Consider the following 23,323-nt stretch of genomic DNA (forward strand, 5'->3'; position numbering starts at 1 on the left):
TTTGGATTAACCTCACAATAGAGGATCACTGGGATGAGTCAGTTGTTTTTCTGTTCCAAGGGTCATGTGGAACCTGCAGTCTGGCGCCTTTGCCCACTGCCTGAGACTTGGTTATCAGTGCACAGACATGGGCAAAGGTCCTCCAGGGCCCTCCTGGGCCAGTGGGGATGGGTGTGACTGATATAGAGGAACCTTGGGGCCTCTTGTCTTTTCCTTCTGTCTTGTCACTTTTAGTACCACCTTTCTAGTATGATTGCAATGGTACGAACTGGTGGCCTTTTTGGGCTCCAGAATCTCTGTAGGTAGAGTATGCCAGTTGTCACCCACCAGGCATGTGGCTCTTTCGGGTCCCTGATAAGGTTAAAGGGAGACCTGAATTCAAACTGATGTTTTCTCCCCATCATTTGTGTGTGTGCATGTGCTCGTGTGTATGAGTTTGTGGGCATGTGTGTACATATACATACATCGTGATATGGAGACTTTTTTTTTGTTTTTTTGATTCAGGGTCTCTTTGGCCTGAAACTTGCCAAGTAGGCTAGCCTAGCTGGTTAGCAAGCTATAGGGATCTGCCTCCCCAACCCTGAGATTTTAAGCATATGCTGCCATGCTCGGTTCTGTCTCTGTCTGTCTGTCTGTCTGTCTCTCTCTCTCTCTCTCTCTCTCTCAATCCTTGGGATTGAACGCAGGTTCTCATTCATTGTAAGGTGAGTATTTTACCAGTTTGCCTGACTCCTCAGCCCTTCCTCTCCATATTGATCATATGGAAGGAGGTCAGTTGTCTCCAGTATTCCTGGAATGGTCTGTCTGTCTGGTTTTTTGTTTGTTTGTTTTTATTTTGTTTTGTTTTGTTTTCTTTTTTTAAGACAGGGTCTCACTACATAGCTCTGGCTGTCCTGAAACTCACGATGTAGACCAGGCTGGCCTCAAACTCAGCGATCTGCCTTTGTCTGCCTCCCAAATGCTAGGATTAAAGTTGTGCGCCACTTTGCCTGGCTCTGAACACGTTCTTTAAAGTCAACCTCATGTGGTCCTCCTAACTCTTCCTTGTCACACTAACTTTCCACAACAGCTGCTCAAGCCTGACTCTTGCCCGCCCTGTGCGCAGGCGTCTCCTACAGCCAAGATCCCCTTCCTGAGGACCGCCTTCCTCCCAGTAGTAGATACAGCTCCTGTCCCAAGTTCTCCCCACCTTGGCCTTTACTTCCCACCATTTGACAATTAATAATTCATCATCTGCTGTTGTCTCTCCTGGGGCCACCTGCTCCCAGGACCTTTGTTCTCACTACTGCCCTTTGCACCTGGCATTTGACATTTCAGATATGCCTATGTGTTTTGACAATGTGTTAGGACCGTGGGGGAGGGTCTAGCCTGGTGTAGGGTGGACCCTGTGGGTTAGTGGTAGGTGGAGTGCATAGCTCTGGTGGATAGCTAGGAGCAGGGAAGAAGGCCAGAAGGTTTGTGAGGTAGGAGCTGCTGCCTGGCACGTATGGAGGAATGTGCCCCAGAGCCAGCAGGCTGAAGTGTAGGGTGGCAAGGCCAGAAACTCAAGAGAGTTTTGGGTCCAGGTTGTGGAACTTGGACTTTCTTATGCAGAGAGATTAGGACGCAATACGATAGTGATAATAAGATCAGATTAATTGGCAGAGAGAGGCCCTGTTCAGGAGTTTTGCCAGTGCAAGGTGAACTTGGAGCAGGCAGGACACCAGGTAGTCACCAGAGCTTGAATGTCTGGGCTGAAGATGGATGTGTATGCTGGAGGCCCAGAAGGCCTTCCATGCTCAATCCCAAGTGTTCCCTCCCTCAGCTGCCAGGACAAGACAAAAGCCACACCTCCTGTGGGTATTCAGTATATAAAGGGAGTCTGGGTCAAGAGCACTTGAATCACCCCAAGGATTCTGGAAGCAAATTTATTACCACCACCACCACCACCCCCGCCCCCATATTGGTCCCTTGGTTCTCAGTCAGGTACCAAGAGCTGTTTATCACCTATAGGAACCGGAGGCAGGCAGCAGGAAGCCGGTGCGTCTACACTCAGGCAGGCAGTACGGCTTGCATCTAAATGTTGAAATTGCCAACCTCTGGTGGCTGGCAGTGTTCAGGGCTCCTCTTGCTAGCTGACTGACGCTCTCTTGGGTGTTTGGGCCCTCAGGTGCTGGAGCAGTCCCGATGATTGATTATGGCAGGGAGATGAGAAGGTGGCAAAGCTCATGCCTGCTCTCAGTAGGTTCTCCCTGCAGGCAAAGGACTGACCTCCGCCCAGGACTCTTGTTTCCCTTTAAAAATTAAAATAGCCCGAGGCTGGAGAGATGGCTCAGCAGTTGAGAGCATTGCCTGCTCTTCCAAAGGTCCTGAGTTCAATTCCCAGCAACCACATGGTGGCTCACAACCATCTGTAATGGGGTCTGGTGCCCTCTTCTGGCTTGCAGGCATACACACAGACAGAATATTGTATGCACAATAAATAAATATATATATATTTAAAAAAATTAAAATAACCCATAAGGCTTTTGTTAGCATTAAACAAATCAATATATGCTCATGTGCTTAAAACAGTGCCTGGCCTCGGATGAGTGGTGTGTGTGTGTGTGTGTGTGTGTGTAGGCATCAACCACTTACCACCTTCCTTGTTGGTGTCTGGTGTGTAGCAATCCAAGCAGACCCTGTGGTCCCTTGGAACACCCAGCCATGCTTCTGGTAACACCGTTACTACAGTGACAGCAGCCCTTTGCGCCCAGCCTTAGCTGTGACCCCAGCCAACTTTAGAGTTCTCTAATGTAATTGGAGTCAACAAGGCAGTGATTATGAAAGTGTCTCTTAGTGGGAGGCATGCCTGTGAGGGGTCCTTGGAAATGTGGGCCAAGAGGAGGTGGTCAGAGGGACTTGGCTGTGATCCCTGGCTCCACCCCTCATCCGTCAGCCCATGTGGATTCTGGTCACCCTGCCTGCCACATAGGGAACATGTGGGAGGGTACCTATGACAGTGACCTTGGATCAACCCTGTCTAGTTCCTAAGTGTGACTGACACCTCTCAAGCCGCAACTTAACCCACCCTTTCCCCTCAAGTACAGATGTAAGAGCACCACAGGCATGGAGTTACACCCAACAGCCTTCAGTGCTGAGCAGCCACTAGCAGAGGGTCTCTGTCTTGCTGGGGGATGGAGGGGAAGGCCAGGGACAAAGGTTTCCTTGTTCTTGGCCTTCCAGCCCAATTAGGAAGCCAGCGTCTAAACCCACAAGAAGTTGTATAACGTCTAAGTTGAGCTTCTGTTACCTTGTATGTGGGCCTCTGGGGTCAGAGTGAGAGCTTGGGATCCAGTAAAGATTTTTGTATTGTCACAGAAGATCTACTGCAGAGGCTGCCTTTGACTGGTCACAGACCATGTGGACACATTGCCTGGGTCCTGACTGTCTCTCACTAGCCGTTCCTCATCTCAATCATTGAGATAATGGGACAAGTTATGCATTTTTCAGGCAAGAAAACCAAAGTCTGAGGAAGCTGTCACCTGCTCAGAGTCATTTAGCTCAGTTGTAGTGTACAAATATATATATATTTTTTGCATGTGCCTGAAGGGCTTACTTTGGACAATAGCCAGTGGACACCCCTTCTCTTTCCCGCAGCTGGCTGGAGGGTCAGTGGCTCAGGGTCTCCTAGGAAATGATCGTTTCCTTGGATTGCTTCTGACCCAGCTGGTGCCATGAGCTGAAGAAATATCGGCTGGCAGAATCCAAGGGACTCAAAACTAGGCCCATGCCTGTCCCAGAGCAGCAGACTTGGTACTAGGGTGACCATGAGGCCAGCCTCAAGATGACTGCAAGTCTGGGTCACACGGCCAGTCATCCCATGGTGGAGATGCCCACACAATCTGCCCATTGTTTATTTAGGTTGAGCCAAGCGGTAGAGCCTGAACACTGTTCTTTCTGCCGAGGGAGAGAACCTGTTTCATGCCTTTGGCTACCCTGCCTACCCACCCCGACTCCCTGTCCCTTGCCTATGGTGGGAAGAAGACCCAAGCCCTGCCACTCAACTGTCCAGGATCTGAACCCTGATATCTGACAGGTTTAGGCTTAGGGTTAGGGTGCATGCTGAATTTTAGAGATGTGTTTATTAGCGGAACCTATTGGTAAGCACCCATCCCCGTAGCATTTGTGAGCTGGAGGCAGAAGAACCAGGAGTTCAAGGTCATTTTTAATGACATAGTGACTTTGTGCGCGTGGTCACGGGAGAGGGTAGGAGGGGAGAGAGGAAGAAGGAAGGGGAGCAGAGAAAATGTATAGTGCAATAAAAACTAAAAAAAGAAATGTCTGGCAACAAGAACGCCCCCTGCTCTTGCACAGCTGGAGCCTGTTGGACACCAGAAGGCTGGAAGGCTGCATCTGTAGGTGGGGAGCTCAGTGTCTTCCCCAGTGACCCCTGGCCTTCCCAGAGTTCTGAAGGAGCTCCTGAGACCTGCTTTTCTCTGCGAGTTCCAGGGTGGAAGCTCTTGAGTTCTGGCTGTGGGTCCCAGCTGCAAAGCAGCAAGGCGAAGAGGGCAGGGAGCCCGTGGCCACCAGGAACTCAGGAGCAGTCCTGCAGGCCACCCTGCTGAGAGCTGTCTGTACACTGGTTGGCTTTACTGGCCTTCTTTGACCAGGTAGTTCTTCTTGGCCTTTAAACTTTTCTGACCACTTTGGAAGTAAGCTGCCTACCCTCATACATGTCTCCAAGTGCACGTGAGAGCGAGCCGTAGGATGAATACCTCCGTAGAAACACTGAGTCTGCAGTTCCCATTTTCTTTCTGTTCAGGTTCCACACTTTCACTCCCGCTTTCAAACGCTCCTGCATTTCCTAACGCAGCCTGGAGCTACTTCCTGCGAAAGGTGTGGGGGTCCAGCAGTCTTGTCTGCTGATTTGCTCCTGGGCACTGTGAGCCCTGGGAAAGGCTGTGCTGGCTGATCTAATGGACTTGGCTGGACCACTTTGTTCCTCACTGTGCTGGGGGATTGCGCATGTCCTGTCTCTTCTGCATCCTGTGTTGTCAGATTCTGGCCATCCCACCTTGCCCTTGGGAGTGAGTGAACATGGCTGAGGAACAGGGAGGGCTCAGGTGGATTCTGTTGTCCTTTCTGTCAGCTCTCCCATATAACAGGAGATGGTGTTGGTGTAAAAAGTCAGGGTCCAAGAGCCCCCCCAGTCTCTGTGACTGTGCAGTCCAGCCCACATGCTCAAGGTTGACACTGCATCTCATTTACTACCAAGGCTTGTGTGTTTCCTGCACACCTTTCAGAGTGCTAGACTGGTCACTGTGATAATTTCTGCACTAGAGGGACCTTGGTGGGTGAGAGCCAGAGGCTTCATGGCGGACAAGAGACAAATATGCCATGTAGACCGCTTAAATGGAAGTTTATTGAGAGAAGGGGGAAGAAAAGGGAAGAAAGAGACAGAGGCAGAGACCTACTAGCCTCTTCAGAAGAATAGCAGGAAGAGAGCTGGATTGGGTGGAACTTGTCTCTTAAAGGGACCTTTTGCACCTGTGTACAGACTACGCAGTAACATGGCAGCCATAGGACCCTGGGCTGGCTAGGGTGCTGCCTGAGTGTATCCTGGCCTGGCACTCCTATTCCCTAGGCCAGGGACCTTGTTTGTTTGGGACAGAGTACCTCTACAGAGCCTTTGGAGTCTGTCCTGGAACTAGCTCTTGTAGATCAGGCTGGGCTTGAACTCACAGGGATCCGCCTGCCTCTGCCTCCCGAGTGCTGGGATTAAAGGTGTGCACCACCATCACCCAGCTTTATTTCTTTATGATCAGGTCTAGACTCCTTAGCTCTTCTGTTGCTAGGACCTTGGCCTGAACTTTTCTTTGAGAGCCATGTCCACCCCAGTTATAGCAGGTGTCTGGTTCACAGATGTGTTAAATGTCCTTCCTCCAAGGCATCAGCCTGAAATGTCCTTTTACTCTTGACTTCTGCCTGTGACTCTTCAGCATTGGTGGCCTCAGAAACCCCCTCCCCCCATATTCCCTCATGGCCAGACTTGTGCTCGCCCCTCGCCATGCATCCCCTATATCAATAATCCCCTGCCCTATTGTCACCGCCATTAGGATTCCTTTATCTCTATAATGGTAGATGGGAAGTGGCTGTTGTCATGTAGTTTAATAGGTGGAAATTATACCCTCCCCCTCATCCTAGGGGCTGGCCTCTTCTACACCAGGAGGCCTTAGGCTGAGTGCTCAGACAAGAGAGAGCTCTCAGGAATACAAATGTCTGCTTACAGGAAGCTGAACTCTCCGGAGAAGCCTTTTCAGAGAGTGGGGCAGGAAGCTCTCTCTGCACATCAGACAAGACCGGAGTGTGTGGAGATTCAAAAAAGACAGCTCTGAGCATGGCCTTGTCTGACCTTGTGTCTGTCACTGAATGACCTTGGCCTGTCAGGGGCACGGGAGGTGTTTTCTGTCTGGCCCAGCATGTGTGTGAGCATACCTAACTGGCCCACAGCAGGGGACCCGTAACCACGTGCTTTGTGCTCCCAGGGTACAAGGCCACAGGCTTCTGAATCTGTATGCCTCAGGCCTGACTCAGCATAGGGGCCCAGGAACCTTTTCTGGTTTGTTCTGCATATTACAACCTAAGTGTCTGGATCCTAAAAACCAATCACTTCAAACTTTTTACTGTACAGCTAGGGCAACTGAGAAACCACTAACTTAGGTAACTCAAGCCATTTTTTTTTTTCTCCACTGTTCTCTCAAGCTGAATGGTGCCTCTGGGTTCTTGTGTTAGGTTGGGTCTGGGCTGCGTGCTGCTGGGCTGAAAGACGTGATCTATAGATGATTGAAAGGCCGTGGCCAACCACCAGGGACTGGTAACACAGGCCACATACAGCACAGCTCTGTCTTTGACACTGTGAATGACTAAGCTTGGTGCCTTAGCCCCTGGTATATTCTGTGTGCTGCCTAACTGTCCCTTGGCTCCTGAAAGCCTGGCTCCAGGGTTTAAGTGTATACTCCAAGGTTCTGGCCTACAGTAGGCCTGATGCCAACCGAACATGCCCTCCTGCACCAAGACACTTGCAACTGTGTGGATGTCTTGGAACTGTGGTGAACAGGCAGGTGATGGGAAAACATTGCCTGGGGGTGTTGATCTTGGCCTTGGTTAGTGTCGAGTCTATCAGCTGTGGGTTGACTCCACTGGTCACCCACCCGGCTCCACTGGTCTGCTGGAAGATCTAGTATTTGTCCTCCCACAAAATATTGTGTGCTACGGCCAAAGTCTTCAATCTCACATGGCGTTGACATCCTGCGGCCAGGTTTCCCTTTCTGTAGAACCAGAGTGTACCTTTGCAGCACAATGTCCTTCACCCAGCTGGTGTCTTCCCTCTGTGTGGTCTCCTTATCCCTCAGTGTGTTTCCATTACTGCCCTGCCCACGTGTATGTTAGTCCTGTGCCTCAGAATCCTGCACAGGTCTCTTACCCTGTGCCCCGTGAATCTTCCTCATAATCACCAATCTATCTGGACTGCCACTCACTGATGCAATCTCCCAAGGGCATCTGTCTTCGTTTATGTTAGCCTTAATCCGGGGCTGGGAACCTTGGCATAGATACTACTTCCTTCCTGAGAAGCCAGACTGGGCTAAGGGATCTTCCTTTGCTTCTAGATCCGCGGGACTCCCACAGAGGGAGAGGGGCTGCAACCTCCCTGTGCATCTTTTCCCTGTGGGTATTTTCTTTGGCTCGTGCTGCCATGGGGAATACTTCAGCTTGTACACCCACTAGACTGCAGGCCACAGCCCCATCGCAGCTTCCTCCTCGGAATGAGCTGAATAGTGCTGGCCCAGATGCAATTGAGCTGTCCTTCCTGGAGCCAGGATCCCATAGGGACCTTCCTTCACTGAGGTGCTCTGAGCCCTGGTTTCTTCGTTGGAGGGGCAATTAACAGGACGTCTGTGATGGGATGGGTATGAGAGAAGCCTGTCTATGGTCTTAGGAGTGATTCACCCTGGAGGTGAGTCCAGGTCCAAAGCTTTCTTGGCTCTCACCCAGCCTGGGAGGAGTGCAGAAGGCCAGCCTTTATGACTGTCAGAGGAACTGAGAGGAGGAAGATGGCACCGAGAAGGCCCACAGTCACTTCCTTTCCATAAAGGCTCCCATTAGAGTAATCTTCAGCCGCTAAATGGAAGTCAGTTCAGCTCTGCCTGGGAGTCACTCCTGCCGTTCCCTTGGTGGTCAGGTGCTACCAAAACACCCAACCTCCTGATTCCTGGGAGCCCATAGTTAGGACCTGTAAGTCCAAGATGCCCAGTGCATCTCCTCCCAGAGCCAAATGAAGCTCTGGATGCTGGCCCCTGCTGGATTGAGCCATGGGCTGGTATCCAGGCGATGTCTTTGGGACAGCACTCAGTGGAATTACGCTCATATGTGTCCTTCGGAGCCTGGGACCTCTTGCGGCAACTCTCCAGTGCAGAGCTAGTGACCTGGAGAGTCTTCAGGGTAGGGGTAGGGTGAGCCCAGAGACTTGAGCCCAGTGGTTTGCTGAGTCCCGTGTTGCAAAATGCAGAACATTCTTTTATTCTGTGTTCTACCCGCCCTCTATGCGTTGATCGTCCGTGGACCCCAGCAGCCCCCTGGGATTGCTTTATCCAGAGCTTAGGTCAGTCACATCATGGGACTGCAGGCTTGCTTCCGGACATGGAGCATGTGTCCCAGTTTCCTCCTCTGGCTGTGTTAAACACCATAGCCAACAGCGGCTTGAGAACAGGCTTTGTTTCCAGCTACAGTTACCGTCCATCGTCGAGGGAAGCTGAGGCAAGAACCCAAAGGCAGATGAAGCAGCAATGATGGAGGAGAGCCGCTTACTGGCCTGTTTTCCATGGCTTGCTCGGCTACCTTTCTTCAACAGCCCAGGCTCACTTGCCTAGGAATGGCACCGTTCACGGTGGGATGGGCCCTCTTTTTTAATTAATTAATTAATTAGTTTGTTTGTTTATGAGACAGGGTTTTTCTGTAGTTTTGGAGCCTGTCCTGGAACTAGCTCTTGTAGACCAGGCTGGCCTCAAACTCACAGAGATCTGACTTTCTCTGCCTCCCAAGTGCTGGGATTAAAGGTTGAGCCACCATCGCCCGATGGGGATGGACCTTCTTATGTCAATTAACGGTCAAGATGTGACATTGCTTCCTCAGGCCAGTCTGGTGGAGCGAATCCTCAAATGAGAACTCTTTCTTCCCAAGTATGTCTAGGTTTGTATCGGGTTGGCAAAAATCTAACTATAACACACGGCCAGATCTGAGTCTGGGGCTTCTGGTGGTCCTTTCTGTTGGAGAGCAAGGTTTGACTCCCTGCCAGGGGGCTGCAGAGATGTAGTACAGCTGGTGCTCCCCCAGTCCGCTCTTTTGTCTCAGATTGCAGTGGGAAAACTGTCTTCCCCTACCCATAGTGCCCCTAGGGCATCATCGGTGGCCCTGGAGAGCCTGTGCTCCCCGAGTGGGCACCTGGTTTGCCTCTGCCTCCTTATCCCTCTGACAGTGGAACTTTCTGCCTCTTCCTGACCCCACTGGGTCCAGGGTGTCCATTTCCGTGGAAAGGCCAGACTCCCTTTTCTCCCTTTCTCTTCAGGATCTCACTCTGCTCCCTCGTGGCAGGCCAGCTCTCCAAGGGAATGGGTGTTTACCATTTGCCATGGAGATGGTTTGAGTCTTTCTTCCAGCAATTTGTTTGGCAATTCTAAGAGACTTGTGAAAAGTGCGCGCAGCCCTCCATACAATGGATGAGCTGAAAAGCTCGGAGGAAAACGTGCTGTGATCCCAGGGAAAAGCCAGGCAGAGATTCTTCTGTGTGCACCGCTGCTTTCATCCCTGGCCCAAGCTTGTTGGCGCCTGCTTGTCAGATTGTTTCCCTCTCTGGTTTCATGTGGCTTCTTTCTCTTGTGATTTTGGCTTAAATTCCTGCCTCGGTGATACTGAGTTCTATTTAAAGGTTTCTGTCCTGGTGCAGGAACATGAGGCCACATGAGCTTTGTTGGGGGCATTGGGGAGGAAATGCACGTCTGTGTTTAGGTGGCTTCAGTTGCTGGGGAGAACGGGCCATCCCCTGGGTGGTGAGTGTCTGGGGCAGCAAGTGCGTGCAGCCCTGGTGACACCTGCAGTGCTATCAGGAAACAGTCTCTCGCCCTCCAGGGAAGTCGTTTGTGGCCTTGGAACTCTGCTCCTCGGGTTTCTCTAGCCAGCAGACTCCTGGGGTGTCCGTACAAGAACCTGCAGGGTCATCCGCAGTATATCTTGAGAGACCCTGAGAAGTCCAGTGGCTGGCTGCCTAGGTCCCTGTCACATGTTCTTCCTGGAACACCAGGGTGCTTCTGGAAGCAGTGGCCTGGGAAGGGGTTTGAGGGAGTGGGTTTTTTTTTTCTTTTTGGTTTGGTTTGGTTTGGTTTTTTGTTTTGTTTTGTTTTGTTTTAAGTTTTTCAAGAAAGGGTTTCTTTGTTTAGCATTGGCTGTCCTGGAACTCGCTCTGTAGACCAGGCCAGCCTCGAGCTCCCAGAGATCCACCTGCCTCTGCCTCCCAAGGGCTGAAGGACTGACTGGGACTTTCAGGGCTCGCTAAGACTGTGGAGGAGTTGGGAACCGGATGTAGCGGTTCCTCTTCACTGGTGTGTCTGCTGCACCTGGAAGACACCCCAGCACTGGCACATGTAGAGTTATGTTTTGTAAGTCTCTGAGCAGCATAGGGAGGAGGGGGGCTTGTGTGTCAGCATGCCTCGATGAAGGAAAGCAGTTACGCTTGCCCGTGAGAAGCCCCCATGGGAAAAGCAGGGCTCAGGAACAGCCCCTAGGTAAGCCGAGACTAGGAGAGAGTGGCAATGGGCACAGCTGTGTGGCCTATTGGCCATTCTTCGTTTATCTGCATAGCAGCTGTATAAGCAGCCACGGGGCAAAGGGAGTCAGTCTCAGGAGTGGGCAGGACACTGGACTCTACTAGAGTTGGTGCCAGCACAGAGGCCCTCCCCAGGTGGCACACGTCCAGGGGAGAGAGGGAGAGTTAAGCCTTGGGGAGAGGACAGAAAGGAAGTCCTGTGTGAGTTCAAGGGAAGGGCAGTTGTGGACCAAGTGAGTATGGCTCTGGCTTTGCCTTAGATGCTCTCAAAGTGATACTAGGAACAAAAATAGGCTCTCTTAGAAAACAGTCAATGGCTCTTTCTGTGTTGATAAAGCTTATTGAGAGCGGCCTTGCGGGTATTTTCTCCTGACCTTTGCTAACCTCAGCCTGGGGTGTGGACCAGGGTGGGGCTGGCTTGAAGGCAGCGGTGATAAAGTGAACTTGTGTGATTATTTTTTTGGGGGGGTGGGGGCAGGGCTGTCTTGACCATAAGCCTGGTGACTTAGCAATTCATTCTGTCATAGTTTAGGCCCTGAAATTCTGAACTCAAGATATTAGCAGGGCTAGTTCTGTCTGGAGGCCAAGGGAGGATCTGGCTCATACTCACACATACTCAGTACAACTGCCTACTAACTTGATAATGGCTAAAGACCCGACCCATTTCCAAATAGGTCCTTATTCACAGGTGCTGGGAAGGGCCTTCCTTGAGCTCAGCCTTTTTACTGAAGCCCTCTTCAGCATCTTGTAATTATATCCTTCAAATTATAAATTTGAAGAGCCAGAGAGGACAATCTCATTTCCATATGTCAACAAGTTGCTCTGACTCATTCTGCCTAGGGCTTGTGGAGTCACGACAGAGTGGCTTTTCTTGTCTCTTGGTGGGTGTATACTCATGTGTGCATGTTTGTGTCTCTGTATATGTAGGTGTATGCGCGTCTGTGCATGTGTGTGTGCTTGTGTATGCGTGTGTGTCTCTGTGTGTGTGTCTCTGTGTGTATTGTGTGCATGCGTGTGTTTTTGTGCGCGCACGTGTGTGTGTAGGCTAGAGGTCACCCTCAAGTGTTGTTCATTTGGAACTGCCCACCTTGTTTATTCTTACTCCTCTGAAACTTGCCAGGTAGGCTAGGCTGAGTGACCAGCAAGCCCTAGGGATCTGCCTGCCTGCTTTCACCCGACCTGGGGATTAAATTCAGATCCTCATGCTTGCATAGCAAGCCCTTCACTGGCTGGTCCATCTCCCCAGCCCCTCTGTCTTTAATTTACTGAGTTGTCCTATAGTGTCTTGTCTCCCATGTAAGTGTCTGCTCCTTCCAGGATGATGTCAGACTCTTCAAAGGCTATCCCTTACCCCCAGTTTCCCTTGAGATCAAAAAACTGCTCCATGTTGGAGGGGAAGTCCTCCTGGCTGACACCTTTCTAACAAGGTTGAACACCTAATGGTATGGCTGAAGTAAGTGGCCCAGTCCCTGTTCGCCACACATTTCCTTATCCGTTGGTGCGGGAGGCTGGAATGGCGCTCTGATGGAGCATGCCGAGCAGATTGACCAGGTCTGGATTCAGACAGAACTCTTACCAAAGGGGCGCATGACCTCATCAGAACATAACTGCTCTCCCCTTCTGTGCTCGGGCCTTAGGCACACTCTGCTTAAGTTCCCATTGTGCCTGTGCACAGATACACACCTCTGTGCTCTTTCCTCCAGGAGGCAGAGAAGAATCCCAGCCAGACCCCAAGCCTGCCTCTGATTGGACAGATGCAAGGTCACGTGTCCTCTTCTGGTCCCGTTATTAGTTTAATCAAAGTCATGTCGTGGGGAAAGGAGGGAGAAGAGCAGGTTTGTGGAGGATTGTGTGCACAGAGCCCTGTCATTGCTCTTATAGCAGCCTCCCCCTCCTCCTCTAACCACAGTGGGCTTTTCTTTCAGGAGTACATTGATGCTCACCCCGAGACCATCGTCTTGGACCCCCTCCCCGCCATCAGGACCCTGTTAGACCGCTCCAAGTCCTACGAGCTTATACGCAAGATTGAGGCCTACATGAAAGGTATGGACACATGTGGCTCAGCCTCCTGACAGGTGTGGCCCAGCCGCCTCTGCAGTCACGGGTTATTAATGTTTGAGGAAGGGCAAGGGATCTTGTCTTGAGCACTTTGGCACAGGACGGAATTGAGTTCTGGGGGCAGCCATCATAGGTAGGGAGGAACTATGTTCTTCTTTGCAACCAGGATTAAGAAATACAAGCCAAAGAATGCTCTTGGGGAGAGTAGTTCTGACCGCTGCAAAGGGTTTTGCTGTGCTGAACCCCTGGGGGGAGATGAGGTGTCCTGATAGCACTGTGGTCGGGGAACAGGCGTGTGTGCGGAACCACTCACATGGAGTGGAGTTATGTAACAGGGCAAAGGAGACAAGGGGAAACCAGGTGTCTAATCAGATGCAGAGAGATGCCGCTGCTGCTGCTGCTGCTGCGGAGCATCATGGGGTACACGCTGTTCCCCTGGGTGGAGACTCCCCTGCCTGTGGAACATCTGCCAGCTGCTGGTTGTCTCCAGAGGTCTTGTCTCTCTGTCCCACCTGACCCCACCGGGGAGCAGGGCAGCCCCAAAAGAGAGCAGACGGCCTTTACGAGGCATGTTTCTGTGAGATGGACATTCTAGAAAGATCCTCATGAAAGGTAACTGCCTAGTCTCCCTGCCCCAATGTCCCCTGCCGAGCTGTTTTGTTGTCATTCTAAGCAACAGAGTTCTTTCTTTGCCCCAGCCCAGGGGCTGCTAGACCGGTCCCCCTGACTGCCCCTTACATAGACCATGTCTGTGGCCTTAGCTGCCTTGAACCCTAACCTGAATGGTCCTTTGCTGCGGGGGCAGGGCAAGTGAGCTCAGTCCAGTAGACAGAACTAGAGGTAGTCCTGAATGAAGGGATAGGGCTATGGGAGCATCCGTTTATTGGGTAAGCACCACATGCTTGGCCTGAAGCCTCCCGTATTCTGTCTGTCAGCGCTGTTTGCTGGGTACAGTGATCCTGACCATTTTACAGATGAGTCCTGGAGCCTGCGTTAGACAGCTTTTTGTTGCCATAGCAAAGTACCTGAGCTAGGCTATCTGTGGAAAGGGAAGGCTTAATTGCCTCATGGTTTCGAAGGTAAAGTCCAGGCAGTGCAGTGCAGGGCTGTTCTTTGGCTGTGTTCCCTCATGGCAGCGACACTGGCAGGGACACAGATGGAAACCAGGCAGACGGTTGCGTCTTAAACTGTGAACTCAAAAAGCTGAGTGGAACCAAACTTGCTTCTTTGATAATAACTCCCGCTTGTGAAAACTCCCAAGGAGTCCCATTGACCTTAGGAGCTGCCCCTCCCAGATCACACACACACACACACACACACACACACACACGCACGCACGCACGCACGCACACACACACACACACACCCCAGCCTCCATCCCTTAAAGCAGTGGTTCTCAATCTTCCTAATGCTGCAACCCTTTAACACAATTCATGCTGTGGTGACCCTCCCCCAGTCGTAAAATTATTTTTGTTGCTACTTCATAACTAGAATGTTGTTACTGTTAATGAATTGTGATGTAAATGTCTGTGTTTTTCCACGGTCTTAGGCGAGTCCTGTGAAAGGGCTGTTCAGATGCCCTTCCCCCAGGTTTCCACCACAGATTGAGAAACACCTCTTAAAGGATTCAGTCCCTCTTCCACTGCATCCTTAGGGCCCTCTGATCATGTGGACCTTGGGAGGAGATGCACACTGTATTTAAACCACAGTAGAGGCCTAAGAGCGAGCAGACACACTGACATTCAGTGGCCCTTCAGCCTGCTCTGAAGCTTGCCTGACAGTGCAGTCAAGGTCCTGCTTAGAGCAGAGCTCCTCCCCACAGGGGAATATGTCCTGGGAAAGAGCTGTGATTGGCTGTCCTGGAGGGGGTCTGGAGGCTTCTATCCTCACTACTTACCAGCTATTGTGGGGTCTGAGGGCAGGCAGGTGGCAGCCTTCTTCCTTGGCTATGGATGGTTTGCATTGCTTTCCAAGATGGGTCCAAAGCCAGAAGGTGTGTCTGTTGGACACTGGTCACATAAAGGGCAAGTAGCATTAGATATGAAGGAAGGATTAGGTGGTGGAAGAAAACGGCAGGTTCATAGCCTCACCTGATGTTCTAGGCCTGCCCATGAGATGTGTGTGTGCTGGGGGTGGGGAGGGGGATGGGTCTATGGAAGGTGCCACCGTGGAGCCTAATAAACAGGCTGTGGAAGGAGACAGGTTGAAGTTGGATTGGAACCTCGCTCCAGCTCCCCATGTGGCCGTGAACTGTTCACTTAGCCTGTTCTGTGCATGCTCTAGATGGGGGTAGTGTGGTTCATCCTCAGGGCAGCAGTTAGAGTACTGGGGATTTTGTCTGTAGAAGCATAGAATGTTGTGTGCCCCCACGGTCACCTGAAACAGTAGCTTCTCGCTGTTCCTGCTACGGCCGCAGGGCTCAAACATCTTTAGTGGGTCTTAGAACTTGTTGGAGACTTTAGTGAGTGGGAAGTCAGGGCCCCTGCACCCTGATTTCAAGGACAGCTCAGGGCTGGAGCGAGCTTGCACCTCGTGGTCAAGGAACCAGGCTGTAGTGCTGAAACTGCCTTAGGGAGCCTGCTCGCTGTTAGGAGGTTGCAGAGTATTCCGGAGAGAACCCAGTGGCTAGGTAACTGGGGTAGCAAACCCCAGGTGGATCCTGATGCTACCTGGGGCATTCCTTGTTGTGTCCACAAAATGGTGGTGTCTTTCCTGAGTCTTTAGGACATCCTAGCTTGTTTCCTAGATTAAGACTTTATTAAACACTGGTTTCTAGTGTGTATGTTTCTGTCTACGGTGGAAGTGGGCCTCAAGCCAATAGTTCAGGCTTCTTTGTGAATGATAATTCACCCTGCTGAGCGGGGGGGGGGGGGCTTCAGTGGGTGAATGTTCTAGAAGGGCCAGCAGTGGGCCTTGTGCCCAGGACTGCTCTGAGCGTTAGGCCAGGCCTTCCTGACCTCAGGAAGCTGACTCTTTGTTTTGCTATAGCAGCAGTTCTCAACCTGTGGGCCGTGACCCCTTTGGGGGTCAGACAACTCTTTCATAGGGGTCTCCTAGGACCATGGAAAAACACAGATATTTACATTATGACTCATAACAGTAGCGGCATTACAGTGATGGCATAACACTGGAGTAATTTAATATGGGGTCACCACAACATGAGGAACTGTACTAAAGGGTCGCAGCGTTAGGAAGGTTGAGAACGCCGCACAACAGCATCAAGTACGGAACTGTGGGCTCTAAGAGTTTTCTGGGGTGGGGGTGAGACACGGTGACTCAGATTCAGAGGAATGTAGGAGGGCTCTGTGCCTGCTCGGGGCTCCTTCCCTAGGTCCCCGTGGAGAAGGACCTCTCTGAGTGGGCAAAGCTAGGCTAGGCCTGAGCATGCCGTGGGCTGGCCTGCAGACGCGGGTGGTGCGGGCATTGAAGAAAGCTGCCAGGTGGTGACTTATGAAGGGCTTTGAGAATGTCAAGCCGGAGAGCAGAGTGGGGACTTGGTTTTTGCTTCTGGACAATATTGTGTTGCTTGAATGAGCGATATGAATTTCTCAACAGGTTGGTATAGACATGCTGGAAGCAGCTTTTAACCGTCACCACCAGTGTCCTGTGAAGGCCACCTAGGTTCTAGACCTTTTGACAGTGGCTCACATCAGCACATACGTGGGAGGCTGGAGACAGGCCACTGGAGGGAAGGCACCAGGCAGAAGCCAGAATCCCAGGCATTGTCTCCTAGAAGCCACAAGATAGGGGGATTTAATGTAGGTCCTCCCAGGCAGGGCCTGGCCTGCCAGGGCTTGCGAGAACCATTGACTGTACCCTAAAGCACGAATGGTCCTGGGCTGGCAGGAAGTATTGAGGGGGGAGGCTGTGAGTGCTGCACCCAGAATTGTCTGCACCAAGCCAACTTGTATTCTTCCAGGAGAGCAATGGGCCTGGGCCTTTCTGAGCCCTTTCCTGCAAGCAGGGGGTGGCTCCACAGCAGTGCCCCTGGTGGCTCCCTGCTGTATCTCTCCAGCCCCTCTGCAGGTGCAGGGCCCCTTCATGGGAAGCGCATCCTTGTGCCTGTGCCCCAAACCCAGCTTTTCCTTGGAGGCACACATATATCCCTTTTTAGGCTTGCTGTAAACGACCATAATTACCCCTGAAATTCCCTCAGATAATTATAGCAATGCAAACGACAGGGCTTTTGTTTAGAGAGAAGGGACTTGGTTAGCCTTTCCAAAGCTGCCAGCACCCCCGGGCTGAGGTGGCCCTCCCTGTTCTCTGAGAACCCAGCCTTCAGGGAAGCCAGGGCTGGGAGAGGCTGCTGCAGAGACTTTGGCTTCTCTGGACTAGGGAAGGAAGATGACTGTGGCCCCTGGGGGAGGCGCCCCAAGAATAACATAGTATCTAGGCCAGTGTCCACGCTTATGTGGCCATCATCCCCATGCAGAGCATTCCCTAGGAGAGCCACGCCCTTTAGTATCAGGGTGACAGGAGGCCTTTGGCCTCAGCTGTCCGCCTTTATGTAGTCGGGCTCAGCCTCACCTTCCCAGAGCTCATGTCCTCCCAGGGCTGGGAAGGGAAGCCAGACCCATTCTCTGCCTTACATCCGCCAGACTCAAACCTCAGCGCGTAAGTTGCTATGACAGCAAAGCATAAGTAAAATAGGGCTTTCCTTGTTCTGTGTAAAGGCCCAGAGGATGAGCGCACAGGCAGCTTCAGAAACACATTGTGTGATTGCATGGTCCTCCTGGTCCACAACGGTGGCTGAACCTTTAGCCATTACATCCTGAGATCTAACTGTTAGGATGGGGAGCAAAAGGGAACAAACCCTACTTATTTTTCAGAAGGTTCTGGGAGCTGTAAGATATTGTCGTCCCATTCCCCCCCCCCCCCCTTGTGTCCAGCTTGCTGAATGCTGAGCTGCAAGGGAGTCGGGAAATAAGTCTGGGCAGCTCTTTGCCCAGCTGAATCTGAGGGAACACTAGTGATATGCCAGGCCACACCAAAATTGTGAGCTCCTCCTTTGGAGACCTGCCTTTCTCATGGATGAATGGCATTTGGAATGGCCATTGTGCTCCTGGCCCATGTGGGGTGTGGCCTATGCCCCTGAGCTCAACAGCAGTCCCCTCAATGAGCGCATGAGACTGGGCGGTTCCTGCATGACACATCAGAGCCTAACCCAGGACTCATTCCTATAACTATCCTTGGAGATAGTCACTTGGCGACCTGCCTATACCTGTGCCCGTATCCACCAGCACTCCCACCCCTCAGGCAGAATCACAGGCAACCCCGAGCCTTATTTCAGCTTAGACTTGAGTGGAAGCTCCCAGAAACATGACGTTGCCTGATGCAGGCCTCGGGGGAACTAGAGGGGAGGAGGTGACGATGACAAACCATGACTTGCTTTGCATGCATTTGAAGGCCAGTTCTCACAGGGACAACCCACTGTGCCACACAAGGCCAGGGTCCAGAGACACAGTCCCCAAAGCCAAGGCTTGGCTCTGCTTGCCAGGCTGAGCAATTATAGGCATGGCTATAGCCAGTTACTTAATTGACTGAAGACATGTGTGAGAAACATCTGAGTGTCACTGGATGGCGTGGGTTTGTGTCCTTGTCCTCAGGGATAATAGGTATGAAGGGTCTTGGGGAAAAGGCAAGGTCTAGAGGGCTCCATTAGGTCTCTGAGGACGTCAGGGTGAGGTTGGCTTTCATGCCCTCCTTTTCCCGTAACCTCCCACATGAGCTGGGGAGGTGACAGATGGCCTGTCCCGGACACTAGCCTCCCCAGGGAGGGCCGTGCATGGTGCAAGCAATCTCCTCTGCCTGTGGTTTTATGGGAATTTAATCATGGTTCATCTTGGAGGCAGTTTGGAAGCAGAACTGAAATTGAGTAATCTTGACACCAAGAGGAAAGAGAAGAATGTTGCTTAGAGCTCTGGAAAAAGTGGCTCTCTAAAGAGGGGTGGGTGTTGTGGGTGAGGGTGCGGCTGTCCATCCTAGGAGAGCTACCGTCACCCACCCCCTCTGAGCCATGCTTTAGGCAGCCGTTTGGCTTCTTGTATGTCTGTCTGACAGTGTGGTTGGTGGCTCTTCCCGGGATGTCTCTTGCAAGGAAGGCTTGCCTATTTTAGAGGTGAGTGCACCTGTATACCTTGAGCTGGATGACTCGGGGTTCCAGGAAAGCTGGAAGCAGGTTTGGGGTGACATGTAGGCTGTCTGGTTGCTTTTAGCCAGGGTTCCTGAGCCTGGCTCCTAACCACAAGGGTACTCTGGCTTCTGCGTGTCTGCCCAACTCTGTGACTGTTAGGGATAGTGCCGTAGAGGTGCCGGGGCCTATGGTTAATAATTCCCAGGTCATCCCATTGGGCCCCGCCACCTGGTTCCCGGGACTGAGCACCCTCTAATATAAGAAGTGACTCTTACTGGAGAAGGTTCCAGATGTCCACTAGATGCTCTACAAGTGATTGGTTACTAAATCCCTACCCGCTGTAGTTACTGGAAAATAATCCTAATTGTTCTTTGCTGGAGCAGCCTATGTTACTGCAGAGATCAGGGCTTTGGCCCAGAGGCCAGAGTACACTGCAGGCAGATCACCTGGGAGCATAGCTTCAGGCTGGCCACTACCACCCGTCAGGCCCAATCTGTGCCTTTTCAGGCCAACGTGGCGGAGTCGTTGTTCATGGCAGCTCCCACTGCAGCCCAGGTCCAACAGGTACCAAAGGCTGGTTGTGTTCCTTCTGTGTTCTGTGTTCCCCATGTTAAAGGCTGTCGCCTTGCGGGAGTGGGCAGACAGAGGGAATTCAAATGAGACTTGGACAGAAAGCAGAGTTGAAAGATGTTTTAAATACCGACAGTCTAGCCAGAAAAGAAGCCATTTTAAAGTTTTGGTTAAGGAAGATGGAGTCGCTAGAGAATTCAGGGCCATGGAAAGAAGCGGGTTGTTTGTGTGGGGATGAAAGTGTAGACACTCGCTCCCCACCATCCCCAGACCTGGCCTTGGCAGCAGCACCAGGGACAAGGACAAGGACAGCGGCGGCTGTGATGCCTGCTGAGTTGTCCCATGCAGCCCCAGTGCTGCAGACACCTGCTGAGTTGTCCCATGCAGCCCCAGTGCTGCAGACGCCTGCTGAGTTGTCCCATGCAGCCCCAGTGCTGCAGACCCTCTCATCCACTTGGTGCCTCGGGCGGCGCCAGCAGAGGAAAGGGGAAAGTGTCAGACGTGTTGGGTCGCGCGTGTCATTGGCAGTAACACTTCTCAGCGCCCTGATGGCTGCACTCGCGTACATTTTCAGCCAGGGCCGTGTGAGTTTTCCCAGTCGTAAGATGCGCTGGTGCTTCGTATTCCAGGAGTGCTAAATGGATTGTGATATGCCCCCTATTATGAGATCCACCTCGATTTCGTAAATGGAAATACAGAAAATCAATAAAATAAAATACAGTTATTCTTAAACTTTTCTGTCTAGCCATCTACGTAGTGGTCCCCACCTCCCCCATTTTGTGGAGCTTCTAGCAAGACACCTGCTCCACCCGGTACACTCAAATTCCAGACTGGTTGCCCGCAAAGGTCTCCATACTTCCAGCAATAGACAACATCTTTTCTTGAGTTTTCTGTCAGCCTGTAGGACCCTCCATGCTGCTGACTCAAATATTTTTTTCAATCAGTTGTTTTATGCATATGGGTGTTTCGCCCACATGTGTGTCTGTGCCCCACGTGCAGGCGGTGCCCATGGAGTTGCAGACAGTTGTGAACTGACGTTTGGGTGCTAAGAATGGAACTGGAGTCTTCTAGAACCAGTGCTCTTAGCATCTCAGCCCTCTCTCCAGCCCTAACTGCTCTTCAGAAGCAGCGCTGCTCTGAAACCCATCATTCCAGGGTCTTCATGCTTTGCAGAAATAGGTGACATCTATACACATGTTCAAAGATAGGCAGTAGCCGGGTTATACTCACAAGCACTGCTACAGCCTGCACCCCCTCATATTTATCATATCGTATGTCTGAGTCAGTGTTAAAAAGAGGGAGAGCAAGCCTACCTTTTCCAAACAGCATAATATTCCGGCGTGTAAGCCAGTCAGTCATCATTTATTTGAATATTTGGGTGCATAGGGTTATCCAATTTTGTTCGGACTAGCTTTTTTTTTTATTATTACGATGTTTCTCCATATTTCTGTAAAAATTTATCCCCAGAAGTAGGATTTCTTGCTTGAGATTCCAAACATTGGCAGACCTTGCTGTATTACCCTTAAACAGCTTGTCTAACCACACCAGCCTGTCTCGAGGAAAAGACATCCGTCTCATCTTAATACCACGATTAGACAGGCTTAGCACTCTTCCTGTGCTTCTTGGCCATTTGTATTTCTGTTTGAATGAATCCTCCACGGAGTTTCCCCTTCTCTGGGGTTGAGAGAAGAGTTGTTGCTCCTATTCTTACTATTTAGGATCCCGTTGGAATGGAGGAAAGGGTTTAAAAATACCATTTTGTTCAGGGAGAGCATAGTCTCTGCTGGGGTCAAGCTAACATCTCTGCTTCCTGGATGCATCCTGCAGAGAGTGCACTCCGAGCATTGTTTTATGTGTCTTGGAAACACGGGGGCTGCTGCAGTTCGGGAATTGAAGCTGGGAGCGGAGTGGGGACAGCCCCGTTTAGGGTCTAGGGGGACCGTAAATCAGTGGGGACAGCTGCCATTGAGCTAATCCACATTTCCAGCAGCTGGTCAGGGTTCAGGAATGTCTGGCCCTGTCCCAGCCGGTGTCTGGCTCCTACCTCCTGGGCTCTGAACATTCCCAGTGCAAATAGCTGCATGGCTCCCGGAGAAGGAGTCAGGTCACCATCTTGATCTGGAGGCAAACCTCTCACCCAACTGCCTGTGGTATGCTTCCTCAGGTCACACTGGCAACTGCTGGGAAATGCCACACCCTGGACATTTGTTTCCTCCCGTCCTGCTCCCTCAGCTGCAGTGGCATCCCCTCACAGTAGCTTACCTGTAGCCAGGGGGCCAAGTTTTGCTGTAGTTGTCAGTAGGGAGGGCGATGGAGCCAGAGGCCTTAGGGCCTCTGAATCCTTAGGGAGCAGAGCAGCAGCTGGGGCCACTGTGGAATGCTCCCCCTCATCCCCGAATGGCTCCAGATGACCCCAGCCAGTTGCCCTCCTAGGACTTATAGTGACTGCATATGTAGGAGCTGGTACTCAAGATAGCATGTGTTCTTATCATTTGGCACCTCTGCTCTCTTTAAATTCTGAGGCAGCGTCTCTTGAGTTTGTAATCTGTCCGCCTCAACTCCCTGAGTAGCTGGGGTTGCAGGCTTCTGTCACTATGCTCAGCTCTGAACTCCTCAGGACACCAGTTCTCTTGAACTAGGACCAATTCCAGTGACCTCATTTTACTTAGATACCTCATTAAAGAGATCCTCCCTGAGCTGAGAGGATTGGGGCTTCCGTGTGAACCCCAGGACTTGGGCACAGTCCTTTAGTGTGAGCTACTCCGGTAGATAGAGCTTGAGAAGCGAGCTGAGATCTCCAGCTATAGAAAACCTACAGCAGCAAGACATTATTGCTGGGAGGCGTCAGATGTCAGGGAGCCACAGGTTGGGGCAGAGGATTGTGTGGAGAGAGGCTGGCTGTGGGTGATGGCTGGGAAGAAGTCCAGGGCTAGTCTCTTGTCCTAGCAGAGCAGGCCTGGATGATAGGGTGCTGTGTGAGCTGAAACAGGGCACCCCGAATGCCCTCTAGAGGGTGCTAGCATATTGTAACAGGGCTGTCTTCTTGACAGTTCCCAAATGCCCAGCAAGAGTGTGTAGCCTCCTGTGATCCGTCAGCAGGCCAGGAGGTGAGAGACATAATTGTCCCATCTTACAGATGGGGGGCCGGGTAAGAGAGAGGTGTGGTGTCCTGACTGGATGCACAGGTGGTGGTGCTGACAGGACCGGCTCTGGGGCCTCAGGTCATGCTTATCACCACTGCCACTTTTTATTTTGGGGGATCCTTCTTCCCCCAGATGGCTTGGTCTCCACAGTCTCCTGGTCCCGAGCATCAAAGATGTCAGTGCTGAGCATATCCACTGCCCTCCCTCCTGGGAGCCTAGTGTGCCTTCCGTGTGCCCCGGAGGAGCATGAGGACAGACCACCCGGCTCTGCCTGATGGCTTGTCTCTTCTATGTCACACACAGCGCGTTTCCTCCTGCAGCCTTGCTGCAGCTCTGTACACACAGGGATGGCTTATTGTCGTCACCCCAGACGGCTGAGCAGGGACCCAAGTGCTGGCCGGCTGCCTGGCCAGCACTCGGGAGGCAGAGGCAGGCAGATCTCAGTGAGTTCAAGGCCAGCCTGGTTTAAAGACGAGTTCCAGGACAGCCAGGAATGTTACCCAAAGAAACCTTGTCTCGAACCCAACCCCCATCACCCCAAAAAAGATACTGCCTAAAGACAGGACCAGCCAGGGCTGGGAG

The 23,323-nt window shown here is 51.8% G+C and overlaps 1 protein-coding gene across 2 annotated transcripts in view; it reads left to right on the forward strand.

Annotated features, from left to right (window-relative positions):
* Positions 1–23,323, forward strand: part of Itpk1 (inositol-tetrakisphosphate 1-kinase) — a 134,298-nt gene that overhangs the window by 85,063 nt on the left and 25,912 nt on the right. For both annotated transcript variants that reach the window (XM_085697854.2, XM_085697855.2), the window contains exon 4: positions 12,763–12,880. In XM_085697854.2, coding sequence (XP_085553980.1) covers positions 12,763–12,880 — 118 coding nt within the window. The remainder of the gene's footprint in view (positions 1–12,762; positions 12,881–23,323) is intronic.

Source organism: Myodes glareolus, chromosome 11 (assembly GCF_982192425.1).
Source record: "Myodes glareolus chromosome 11, mMyoGla1.1, whole genome shotgun sequence".
NCBI lineage: Eukaryota > Metazoa > Chordata > Mammalia > Rodentia > Cricetidae > Myodes > Myodes glareolus.